This window comes from Peromyscus eremicus, chromosome 8a (assembly GCF_949786415.1).
Source record: "Peromyscus eremicus chromosome 8a, PerEre_H2_v1, whole genome shotgun sequence".
NCBI lineage: Eukaryota > Metazoa > Chordata > Mammalia > Rodentia > Cricetidae > Peromyscus > Peromyscus eremicus.
In genome coordinates, this window is record NC_081423.1 from 33,570,332 (window position 1) to 33,582,599 (window position 12,268).

Below are 12,268 nucleotides of genomic sequence, written 5' to 3' on the forward strand. Positions count from 1 at the left end.
AACCCTTACATGGAGTGAAACCAGGCCTCCTCCTGTAGGGTCAGCCGTACCCCCAAAAGATTAGGAGCTGCCAGGTACACACTTGGCTGTTTACACCAAGGAGCGGAAACCACTGAGGACTACAAGGACCAGAGAGCAGCAACACAGTTCAGTATCCGCCTGGCTTTTTACAGCCCACATTCAGTAGACAGGAAGATCCCAAGGAGGTGGGATAGAGTGACCAAGGTCAGGGGTGAGCTTGGCTGGATCTGACTCATCTTTCACCAGCTGAGGAGGCTGGGGACACAGCTGGCCCCGGGAGCCTGCCTGCTCAGTTCCTGTTTGTGAAGCAGGGCACACACTCTCATGCTGTCCTGCCTTGCAGGGGTGAACTCAGGTGCGAGACTGCCTATCTCCTACTCTTTCTTCTTGGAGACAAGAAGAAAGGTAGGAAGCCACTTCCTAGTCCTGTCCAGCTGACCTCTCACAGGTGCCCCGGCTCCTTACCATTGGTCACGCAGCTGGGACAGCTGTAGCTGCAGGGCACTGACCCTTCCGCTGAGCTCCTGCTGTACTTTGTGGCTCCGTTCCTCTGCCCCCTGTCTGGCCCTTTCCGCCTGCTGTAACCTGGAAGCAACGCCAAGCAGACACATTCGGTCTTTGTAAGGAAAGGCTCACACCTCTCAGACTGAAAAACTTTTGGCTTGAGCTGCTTGTCTCCTTCCTCCCTCCCTCCCTCCCTCCCTCCTTTCTTTTGGTTTTTTGAGATAGGGTTTTGCTCTGTAGCTTAGGCTACAGAACTTGCTACCTAGTTCAACTGGTTTCAAACTCATGATCTTCCTACCACAGCTGCAGTGTGTACCACACACAGGTGTACACCTCCATGGAATAGCTTGTCACCTAAACGGTCATTTACACGGTGGATGCTGCTCCATCTTTTCCTTTCTTTCTTTCTTTCTTTCTTTCTTTTTTTTTAAATTTTTTTATTTTTTGAGACAGGATTTCTTTGCGTATCTCTGGCTATTCTGAAACTCAGACCAGGCTGGCCTTGAACTCACAGATCCTCCCGCCTCTGCCTCTAGAGTGCTGGGATTAAAGGCGTGTGACACCTTGCCCAGTAAACTGAGAATTTTGATACAGTCTAATTCACCAAGTTTTTCGTGGTGGTTTGAATAGAAATAGTCCCTAGAGGCTCATATATTTGAATGTTTGGTCATTAGCGAATAGCGCTACTTGACAGGGATTAGGAGGAGTGGTCTTGTTGGAGGAAGTATATCATTGAGGGTGGGCTTTTTGGGGTTTCAAACGCTCAATTCAGGCCCAGTGTCTATCTTGCTCCCCCTGCAGCCCACTGATCCAGATGTAGAACGCTCGGCTCCTTCTCCAGCACCATGTCTGCCTGCATGCCACCATGCTTCCTGCCATGATGATAATGGACTAAAGTTCTAAACCTGTAAGCCAGCCCCAGTTAAATGTTTTGTTTTTGTTTTTTTAAATAAGATTGCCGTGGCCATGGTGTCTCTTCACAGCACATGAAACATCAACTAAGATATAGTCATGCTTTTATGCTACCTCAAAAAGAAATCTTGGGGCTGGAGAGATGGTTCAGTGGTTAAGAGCTTGGGTTGCTCTTCCAGAGGTCCTGAGTTCAATTCCCAGCAACCACATGGTGGCTCACAACCATCTATAATGGGATCTGATGCCCTCTTCTGGCATTAAGTTGAATATGCAGATAGAGCACTCATATACATTAAAAAATAAAAAATCTCTTCGCCTACCCCAAAGTTATAGTTTTCTGTTTCCTTCCAAACACTTTTTAGTTTTTCACTGAAATTTATGATGCCTTTTGAGCCAGCTGTTCTGTCATATTGGAGGTGTGGGTTGAGAGTCACTGGTTTGCAGACGGAGACCAATTGCTCCAATACTATTTACTGAAAAGACCATCTTTTCTGTGCAATGGTGGTGCATACCTTTAATCCCAGCACTTCAGAGGCAGAGGCAGGTAAATCTCTGAGTTCCAGGCCAGGTAGGTCTATAGGACTGCCAGGGCTACATAGAGAAATCCTGTCTTAGACAACCTCCCTCTAAAAAAAAAGACTGCCTTTGCTCTATGGAGTAGCATCCCATTTCCCAAAAAGCAGCCACATTTGTGTATATCTACTTTGGGGTGCTATCATTTTTTAAATTTTATGTGTGTGTGTGTGTGTGTGTGTGTGTGTGTGTGTGTGTGTGTGTGTGTGCTGGAGCCTGCAGAGACTATATCTCGTGGAGCTGGAGTTAGAGGTCATTGTGAACAATCCAATATGGGTGCTGTGAACTGAACTAGAGTCCTCTCTAATAACAGTAAGTGCTCTTAAGTGCTGAGCCATCTCTCTAGCCCCTGAAATTCTATGCTGATCCACTGCTGAGCTGATATTTGAATGTGACAGTGACAATCCACTCTTTGTCTAGTTCCAAAGCCTGACAGGACATTCTGATGCAGTGGTCAAAAGCCAGACTAACTGACCAGAGCTTAGGCCAGACTGGTTGGTGCACCCAGCCTTTTCCTTAGACAGAGGGTGGGCAAAGAAAGGACAGTCAACCCAATTTGTCTGTACTTCTCCGTGAGACTCTGTGGTTGTTTCTGTCCAAGCATGCCCAGAACCTTCTAGAGATGTCCTGTCTACCAGGGAAGTGGTTACCTTTCTTCCATTTGTTTCATGCTGGACATCACTTGGTTGGTTTTCCCTTCAAAGGATGCAATGGCTTCATTCTTCTGCTGTAAAGTGTTCTCTGCATTCTATGAAAGCAAGGAGAGGGGACCATAAGCTGCCCAGGCCTCCTCCACACCTCTGCATTACAACCGGCCTCACTGTTCATACGGACTTGGCAACACTCTCAAGAGTATGTCATTAATTGCTGTTCTTCCCTAGAGCCCTGGAAGACAGACCAGGTCAAGGCTCGAGCTCTGGCAGAAGAGCAAAGCGGCAGGTACTGGGGTCTGCTTGCTGCACTCAGTGTGCACTCTGCTCCCGAGGATCCTCTTGGCCTGGGCACACTTGCCAGTTCATGTGTCCCTTCAAGGGTTCTCAAGGGAGGCATTGTCAGCTTCAATTTACTGTTGAGAGGGAGGCTCAGAGAGAAGAGCCAGTCAGAGGCAGGGCTGTTCCCACAGCCCTGTCTGTGAGACTCACCCTGTCCCAATTTTAATCAGAACAGGTATCCAGGCCCAGCAAGCAGGAGGGAGCACTCTGTAGTCACAAGATATACACCGTATGATAAAGGCTACAGAGAGGCTGTTGCAGAAGGAAGTCGGGATGAGTTCCTAAGGAACACAGACTGCACTCTCTGACTGAAGCTTACACTCAGGACAAACTGATGAAACAGAACAGCATGCTAAGTGCTGTTCAACTTAAAGAAAAAGTAACGGAAACTATGCAATGCTCAGACCTGGAAGACCACAGCACCGTGATACTCACTGCAGTGAAATGAAGCTGTATCACAACTTACACATGAAGAAAAGCAGCTGAAACACGACATGCCCTAGCTCTAAGAGGCATCTGATTCCGAGACGCTGCAATGGGGAGACATGCTTCTCTGGGGATGAAATACTTTTGCCAGGATTTGAGGGACACAGTTTGTTCTCTTTTTGGCTGGTGCTGACGATTAGATAAGCATTCTGTCCCCGAGCTGCGGGTACCCTCAGGTTCCGTGTGTGTGTGTGCGCGCGCATGTGTGTGTGTGTGTGTGTGTGCATGTGCATGTACGTTAGACAAGTATTCTGTCCCCGAGCTGCGTGTACCCTCAGGTTCCGTGTGTGTGTATGTGTGTGTGTGTGTGTGTGTGTGTGCATGTGCATGTACGTTAGACAAGTATTCTGTCCCCGAGCTGCGTGTACCCTCAGGTTCCGTGTGTGTGTGTGTGTGTGTGTGTGTGTGTGTGTGTGTGTGTGTGTGTGTATGTGCGCGCGCGCGCGCGTGCGCATGTGCATGTACGTTAGACAAGCATTCTGTCCCCGAGCTGCATGTACCCTCAGGTTCCCTGTGTGTGTATGTGTGTGTGTGTGCATGTGCATGTACGTTAGACAAGTATTCTGTCCCCGAGCTGCGTGTACCCTCAGGTTCTGTGTGTGCGTGCGTGCGCGCGTGCGCATGTGCATGTACGTTAGACAAGCATTCTGTCCCCGAGCTGCGTGTACCCTCAGGTTCCCTGTGTGTGTGTGTGTGTGTGTGTGTGTGTGCGCGCGCGCGTGCATGTATGTTAGACAAGCATTCTGTCCCTGAGCTGTCGGTACCCTCTGGTACCCTTTCTCTCTTTCTGTTTTTTTTAAAGTTTTATTTATTTATCATGAATACAGTATTCTGTCTACATGTATACCTGCAGGCCAGAAGAGGGCACCAGATCTCACTACAGATGGTTGTGAGCCACCATGTGGTTGCTAGGAATTGAACTCAGGCCCTCTGGAAGAGCAGCCAGTGCTCTTAACCTCTGAGCCATCTCTCTAGCCCCCCTTTCTCTCTTTTTCTCCATCTCTCTCACTCTGTTTGAGACAAGATCTTACGATGTGGCCTAAGCTGGCCTTACCAGTCTGTGATCCCATGTCCCATTCTCAGGAATGCTGGGATTAAGTGATGGATCACAGGTATGCACCAGCTTTCTTTTTTTTGGCAATGGTGGGGATGGAACCCAGGGCCTCCTGCATACCAGGCAAGTGCTCTATTCCTCAGCTCTCTTGTGCTAATTTCCTCTGCATGGTGAGACACGTGTGTAGCTTGATCTGCTTGGGGGGTCCCCTGGCGGTAGGATCAGAATTCATCCCTGGTACATGAGGACACTCTAGGATGGGACACCTCGTGCAGCCTTGAGGCACAGGGGAAGGGCTTGGACTTGCCTCTACTGGATGTGTCTCACCATGGGAGGCCTTGCCTTCTTGTGGGGGGAAGTGGGTTGGGAGGGGGAGGCTGGGGGGATGGGAGGAGGGAAGAGGGGGAATCTTTGATTGGTGTGTAAAATGAATGAAAAATTTTTCTTAATAAAATAAAATAAAATTCCATGAAAGCAGGTGTGGTGGTGCATGCCTTTAACCCTAACACTTGGGAGGCAGAAAAGCAGCCAGCCTGGCCAAATTCCAGGGCAGTTAGGGCTACAAAGAGAGACCCTGTCTCAAAAACAAACAAATCCCAACAAAAACGACAACAATAAAACCCCTAAATTAAAAAAAAAAAATACTATGAACGAAGAGAAAGTGAATGAGCTACAGAGGAAATGCAGAGAAGGTGGAGCATAATAAAGGCGAGGGTGACTGCTTTATTACTAACACTTCTGACACCAGTGTGTGGGTGGCTCCCATGTCTGAACCTTGATGCCCCCTGGGTATTCTGCAGTTCAGTTTAAGTCTTGCTAGCACCCTGCAGAGCTGGTGCAGATGCCACAGGTGAAATGCACGCCACAAGACTACCCACTCTCCTCACCCCAGCGGAAGTCCCAAGGTTACCTCCAGCCTGTTTCTCTGTTGGCACGTTTTAATCAGTGGAGAGGTGGACATGTGGACAGACAAGAGGGTCGACACAGGAGTGCTGCTCTCTCTCCAAGCAAAGGCTGCACAGAAGGGTTTGACCCTGTCAGAGCTGATGTGACAAGCTGGGAGGCTGGTGGTCCTCACCTAACAGCCGTGCAGAGCAGTCAGTAAACTAACTCAGTCACCCAAACTAGGGAGACAGTTAGTGCCCACTCTGCCACCTCCCCAGGAGAGGTGGCTGGGGAGAATCGGAACGCTGGCAGCTGTCAGTGGTCCTTACTGCTTGGGCAAGGTTCTGGAAGATGAGAGTCTGGGCCAAAGCTGCTAGTTTGCAGAGATGCACAGCAAGAGTCCAGAGGAAGGGCCTGGAGGAGCCAACTGCTCTGGACCACTTAGCATGTAAGACTAAACACTAGGCTGGGCATGGTGGCACATACCTGTAATCCCAGCACTTGGAAGGCAGAGGCAAGCCTGGTCTACATAGTGAGTTCCAGGACAGCCACGTATACATAGTGAGACCCTGTCTCAAAAAACAACAGAATAAAACAAAACAAAAGACTAAACACTGGGCCATAAAGGCCCTGTCAATCAGCTCATGCAGGCTGGAGGTATGGATCAGAGGTAAAGCACTTGCCTAGCATGCAGGTAGCCCCACTTAGTGAAAATCAGACCCAAGTCTCCTTCATGTAAGTCTAGGATTTTGGATGATCTGTCATTAATAAAACAGAGAGACAAGACACACACCCAGACTCAGACCCTGACACAACCATGCAAAGCAGTGAGCAAGAGGCAGAAGTGAATGCACTGAACCTGGGTCCCTGATAAACACATGGGAGAGAAATAAAGAGACCAGAGCCTGTGACAGAGGTGACAGACTGCCAACAGCCAAGAATCTGCTATGAAAAAGACTTATGACTATGGTTCCTACCGCAGATGCCAGGCTGCAAGCTGACGCCAGCAAGAGGCTGGCCACCAAAGCTGTTCATCTTCTAGAACGACTTACTCCCCACACTCCCTCAGAATGTGGCCAAGGATGGTCGTGGCCCTTGGGTGACATAAAAGTCCTTGTAGAAGGCAGAAACAAAGCCCACTGTTGGGGGCTGTGGTCTTGGCGGTTCCTACTCAGACAGTGTGTATTTCTTTTCCAAGTGGTATTCTTCATTTTTCTACCCCAGCATCACAGGCTGTGATGGGCCAATGTGAGACAGACAGTTGGCTTCTAGCTCATAGGTCATGTGGACTGCTGGAGAATTACTGCCCATCAGCCAGGGGCTGTGGCCTTTGAGGAGGATGCACGGTCTGGATGGAACTTCCCAGCAGAAATCTTGAAGCTAACTATAGACAGACAATTATGTGCCCACCAACAAATATTCTCTTTTATATGGCTGCAGCCCAGAAAAGATGGAGTTCCCAGGGCCCTGCAGCTACGATGATCAGCCCTTCCCCATGGAGCTGACTGGAGGCAATGTGTACAACCTCCTTCTCACTTTGAGACAAGAAGTGTTTGGCTGGCTCTAGATGGTTCCTTTTCCTCTTCCCAAGCAGAGGGAGGACTAGTGCCCTGCAAAGCTGCAGCCCCTCCGCCTGGGTCTCCGAGTGACCACCAAGAGCAAGCCTGCTGCGAGGCTTACGGTGTTACAGATATACTTCCATGCTTCAAAGGCATTCTAGTAGATTATTAGAGCAGTTTCCCTAACACACACTATTATATCTCTATATGGGCCAAAACCTGAAAAAAACCGTAAAAACTTAAAACAGATGTGGTTTGACAAGAAGTCCTGGCACCCACACTGGGAAGCTCACATATGCTGTAGGAATCTGACGTGTCTGGCCTCCTCAGGTACTTGCACACACGTGTGTATACATTCACAAAGCCATAAATGTACACACATAAACTAAACATTTAAAATAAATCTACGCAGCAGGTATGGCAGTACACACCTTCAATCCCAGCATTCAGAAGGCAGAGACAGGCGGAGCTCTGAGTCTGAGGTTAGCCTGGTCTATGTAGTGAGTTCCAGGCCAACCAGAGCTGAGACCCCGTCTCAAGCAAAAAAACGCAAACACTGCAATAACACGGGGCTGAGGGTCAGGCTTGCCGCATCCTCTGCAGGAGCGGACACAGCACCGGAGGGCGCTGGTGTAGACATGAGGGCAGTTCTCACCTGGACTTTGTGAAACATCTGTAAGTTGATTGCTTTGACTTCCTCCAGCTGCTGGCGGAGGGCGACAAGTGTGTCCTGCTTCTCATGGGTGTCCTTCTCCAGCAGCTTCATGGCGATTTCCATCTCCGTCTTCATTCCGATCTGTAACTCCAGCTCCTTTTCTAGTTCCTTCAAAGACACGGACGAGGAGAGCACTGAGGCAGCATCCTATTTAACTGACACGGGAGTCACTGCACAGGGCAGGCTTGCAGGACGGAGAAAGGTCTGGTGGGATTACTTACAGCATCCTCTCCTCCCTGCTTCCGCTTCCTTCCTGACTTCTCCCCTCTGTCTCTCCCACCTTCCCTCTTCTTTCTCCCCTCTCTTCTTCCCTCCTCTTAGTAACCTAGGCTGGCCTTTAACTTATAATCCTCCTGCCTCAGCTCCCGAGTTACTGGGAGTACAGTACCACCACAATGGCTCTGTATCAAGTCAACAGAACACTGACTTGGCAACATGAGCCCAGGTTCTGAAGACAGGTCGCCCCCAAACGGAAAACAGAACCTCGAGTCTGCAGGAACGCCAGGCTTGTCTCCGAGGAGACCTGACGGTAAGACTGCTGGTTCTGAGTACTTCGGACTTTACCACGGCACAGGGGCCACCGTTCTGAAATGGTTCTTATGTCCTGGGTACCTCAGGGCACAGTGCCCCACATTTATTCCAGGAAGCCAGGACGAGAAAGCACACAGGAGAACTAGGTTTGGAGAGGAACCGTGGCTGCCAGTGCACAGACTGAAGTGAGTCACAGAGCCTGTGACTGAGGGGACAGACTGGTCTCATAACCACTTAGAAAAGATTCACACCATGACAACAAACACAAATGACGATGATACAGAACTGCAGTGTAAAGATGAGTTAAAGAGGACAATTCCTGGCTTTCTGTGAGTGCCAGCAAGTGTAAGCATGTGTGTAGAGGGGAGGGCAGACTCTTTCTAAGGGCACTGGGTCCCACTTACCAGTCGGACTTTCTTCTCCTCCTTCAGCTGCTTCCACACATCACTGTACATTTCGTCCAGGCCCTGCCGGGTCTGCTTGTAAGTCTCCAGCTCAACTTTGGTGTCCTGTTTTGTTATCTGATCGCACAAGAAACCCAAGAATGACTCACTCTTGGAAAGTGAACTAGCCACTATACATTTCAAAATGTCACAACCCAAACAACAACAACAAAAGGATAATTTTCTATTTTTTTCCCCCCGAGACGGGGTTTTCTTGTGTATGTTTGGCTGTCCTGGAACTCACTCTGTAACCAGGATGGCCTTGAACTCACAAGATCCTCCTGCCTCTGCCTCCTGGGTGGGCACCACCATTACCTGGCTTAATTTTCTACCTTTTAAACATGATGAATCTTGAGCCAGGTGTTTGTGTGTGTACACACATGTATACATACAATATATATGAATATGAATGACAGCAGGCCAATAGATCTGCGTATGGCTGTGTAACAGGATCTCGCTATGTACCTTGGACAGGACTTGAACTTGTGATCCTCCTGCTTCTGCCTCCCGAGTGCTGGGATCACAGGTGTGTGGATAACCCACTAGATTTTTATAACAAGGTAGGCTGTGTAATGTTTTAGTTAATTTTCTTTCCTGCTGGGAAAGACTCTTATTTGATCCACCACACAGTGTTTGTTGGCCATCTTTACCTAGTGCCGGGGCCTGGGGTGACTCAGCCCTGATCTCTACCACTGGGCCACCAGGTGAGGCAGAGCATCTGCAGAAGCATCTGCTGTGAAGGAAGAACAAGCACTGAGGGAGTTTGGGAGGAGGAGGGCATGTCCAGTCATGGAAGCAGGGACCGATGACAGCCCACTCCGCACTGAGCCGAAGTTAAACTAACACCTGGAACCCGGAGTGCAAAGGCTGGGAGTTTCGGGAGTCTTAGTGATCTAGGTGGCCTGTGAGTGACACGGGTGGGGACAGCAGCAAGAGGTACTGATGTCAAACAAGACACCTTTGTACATTCTGGGACTGGGACAGAGTTAGCTCACAGCTGGCCTTGCTATCTGCAGGCTCAGCACCAGTGGCCTCACTGAGCGTGGAGTGGGGATAGTGAAGAAAACCCTCTGCACAGAATAGACTCAGACTTTCTTCCCTCGACAAGCCAGGGCGGCCACTGTTTCCACAGGTCACTTGAAAGCATCCTGAAGGACCTGTGTGGGCTATCTGTGACTGTGACGCCATTTTATACAAGAGACTCAGTACTCAGGGGGATTCTGAAGCTTTTCCTCCATGATGCAGCTTGCGACTAACAATGGATGTGTGTGTGTGTGTGTGTGTGTGTGTGTGTGTGTGTGTGTGAACACTTCCCAGCCATCAGGTCACCCTCTCACCTCCACACTCTTTTCGCTTCTTTCCCGAATTAATTCATTCTGTTCTCTCAGCTGCTGCTGCTCCTCTTGCAGGGAACAAATTCGGTCTGTTGCAGCTGAAAGCTGATTAAGAAAGATTTCTTACATGTTTTAACATCAAAATTAATCTTGCTGTCCAAATTAAGAGCTGACATTTACTTAGATCGAACAATGCATCTTATTGTTTGATATTTTACTTCCTTGCTTTGAATAGGAAATGCATGGTTCGAACTTACAAAGACACCTATGAAGTAAACCCTCTGTTGCATACTCCCAGCTTTCTGTACCATCTCCAATTTCTTCCCTCACATTGCAAAATCAGTTATTTGATGCTTCATGCGAGTGATAATTTATGTATACACACACACACACACACACACACACACACACACACACACACACAAACACATGTGAGCATGTATGGGAAAAAAATTAGAGTTCAGATATACACTATTACAGGAGCAACAAACAGAAATCTGTTATTCAAACATTTAGTTTGTTATTCAAACAAATAGTGGTGTCCCCCCCCCCCCTTCTAAGACAAGATTTCTCTGTGTAGCTCTGGCTGTCCTGGAACTGGCTCTGTAGACTAGGCTGTCCTCGAACTTACAGAGATCTACCTGACTCTGCCTCCTGATTAAAGGCATGTGCCACTACTACTTGGCGGTTAGGATAGCTTTTAATGACTTGAGAACATACTTATACCAAAAGAGGGAAAGTTTATATGGTATGCTCTCATCTGTAATCAAAAAAAAAAAATCAGTAGGCTAAAAATTTGTAAAATAAAGGCTATTTATGCTAACGGCAGGCACAGGGATGGTGGACTGGTTTGGTTTGATTCATCATTTTTCTTAGGGGTGTTTTTGTTTTTTGAGACAGGGTCTCACTGTGTAGCTATCGGCTGCCCTGGAACTCACAGAGATCTGCCTGCCTCTGCCTCCGAGTACTGGGATTAATGCTGTGTGCTACCACACGCAGCCCCACTTGCTGGTGTGTGTGTGTTTGTGCACTTACGCTTGCCTGTACACGCACATGTGAATACCAGAAGTTGACAGTGGGGTCCTCTCCATTGCTCCACCTTTTTTTTTTTTTTTCTTTTTGTTGAGGCAGGGTCTCTCAGTGAACCTCGAGTGTACTGTTTTGGCTAGGCTTGCTGGCTCAGCAAGCCCCAGGATCTCTGCTTCCCAGCATGGTGGTTACAGACGCATGCGGTCCTGCCTGGCTTTGACTCAGTGCTGGAGATACCGAATCAGTTCCTCATGCTTGTGGAGCAAGTATTTTACTACTGAGCCATCTCCCTGATTCCCATTTTTAGTTTCTTGATAAGCAGAAATATGTTTTATTGTCAAGGGAAATTAAAGATTTTGGAGGAAAGACTCGAACTTCAATCATCAGAAACAGGCCCTCCTCCTGAAATGTGTCATCTTGGCTTCAGGGAAGGAAAGCTGGATTTGTTCATGAATGTGTCTAGCAAGCGGCTATCACAGGAGGCGAAGGGGGTGGGACAACGCAGAAGCCAGACCCCTCCCTATTCCAGCTCCAGGCTCCAGCTTGCGGAAGAGGAGGGAGACCGGAGGAGGAGCAAGAAGGGAGTCATCTGTCCACTTTTCCTCAGCGGAGGGATCTTGAGGCACTGAACTGTCCTCTAAAATCCTTTAGAGTCCTCCACAGACCCCGGGCTGACCTTTCTAAATAACAGCAGTGCCTAAGGAAGACCTCCAAGGCTCTGAAGGTGTTAGTTGTCAAAAGGGAGAAGCATGCCATGGCCATCAGCTCCTTCCCATCCCCTGATCCTCCTGAGGGATTCTCTATAGGACATCTTTTTTGTTTGTTTTTTTGAGACAGAGTTTCTCTGTGTAACCTTGGCTGTCCTGGAACTTGCTCTGTAGACCAGGCTGGCCTCGAACTTAGAGATTCGCTTGCTTCTGCCTCCCAAATGCTGGGTTAAAGGTGTGCGCCACCACCGCCCGGCTCTAAAGGACATTTCTCCCTCTTGTTACATGCTGAAGAAAACACCCAGCCACCGAGTTCCAAGACTACACTCAGCCCTCCGGTTGAAGCATGCCACCTGAATGAACAGCAGCACTTTCTTCTAAAGTCAACCACGTCTCCAGCCCCTCCCCCAGTGCTGCTTCATGGGTATTTATACCACAGCAAACTGACTGAATCTCTACAACAAAATTATAAAATTGATCTATCACCCTACTTGGAGACATTAAGACAAGGCTTAAAGACCTA

General features: G+C 48.6%; 1 protein-coding gene across 2 annotated transcripts in view; it reads right to left on the reverse strand.

The window, feature by feature from the left end:
• Positions 1–12,268, reverse strand: part of Rufy1 (RUN and FYVE domain containing 1) — a 59,941-nt gene that overhangs the window by 10,442 nt on the left and 37,231 nt on the right. For both annotated transcript variants that reach the window (XM_059270460.1, XM_059270461.1), the window contains exons 9-13: positions 10,013–10,114; positions 8,637–8,753; positions 7,642–7,809; positions 2,661–2,758; positions 487–606 (exon numbers count right to left, since the gene is read on the reverse strand). In XM_059270460.1, the coding sequence (XP_059126443.1) occupies positions 487–606; positions 2,661–2,758; positions 7,642–7,809; positions 8,637–8,753; positions 10,013–10,114 (605 nt within the window). The remainder of the gene's footprint in view (positions 1–486; positions 607–2,660; positions 2,759–7,641; positions 7,810–8,636; positions 8,754–10,012; positions 10,115–12,268) is intronic.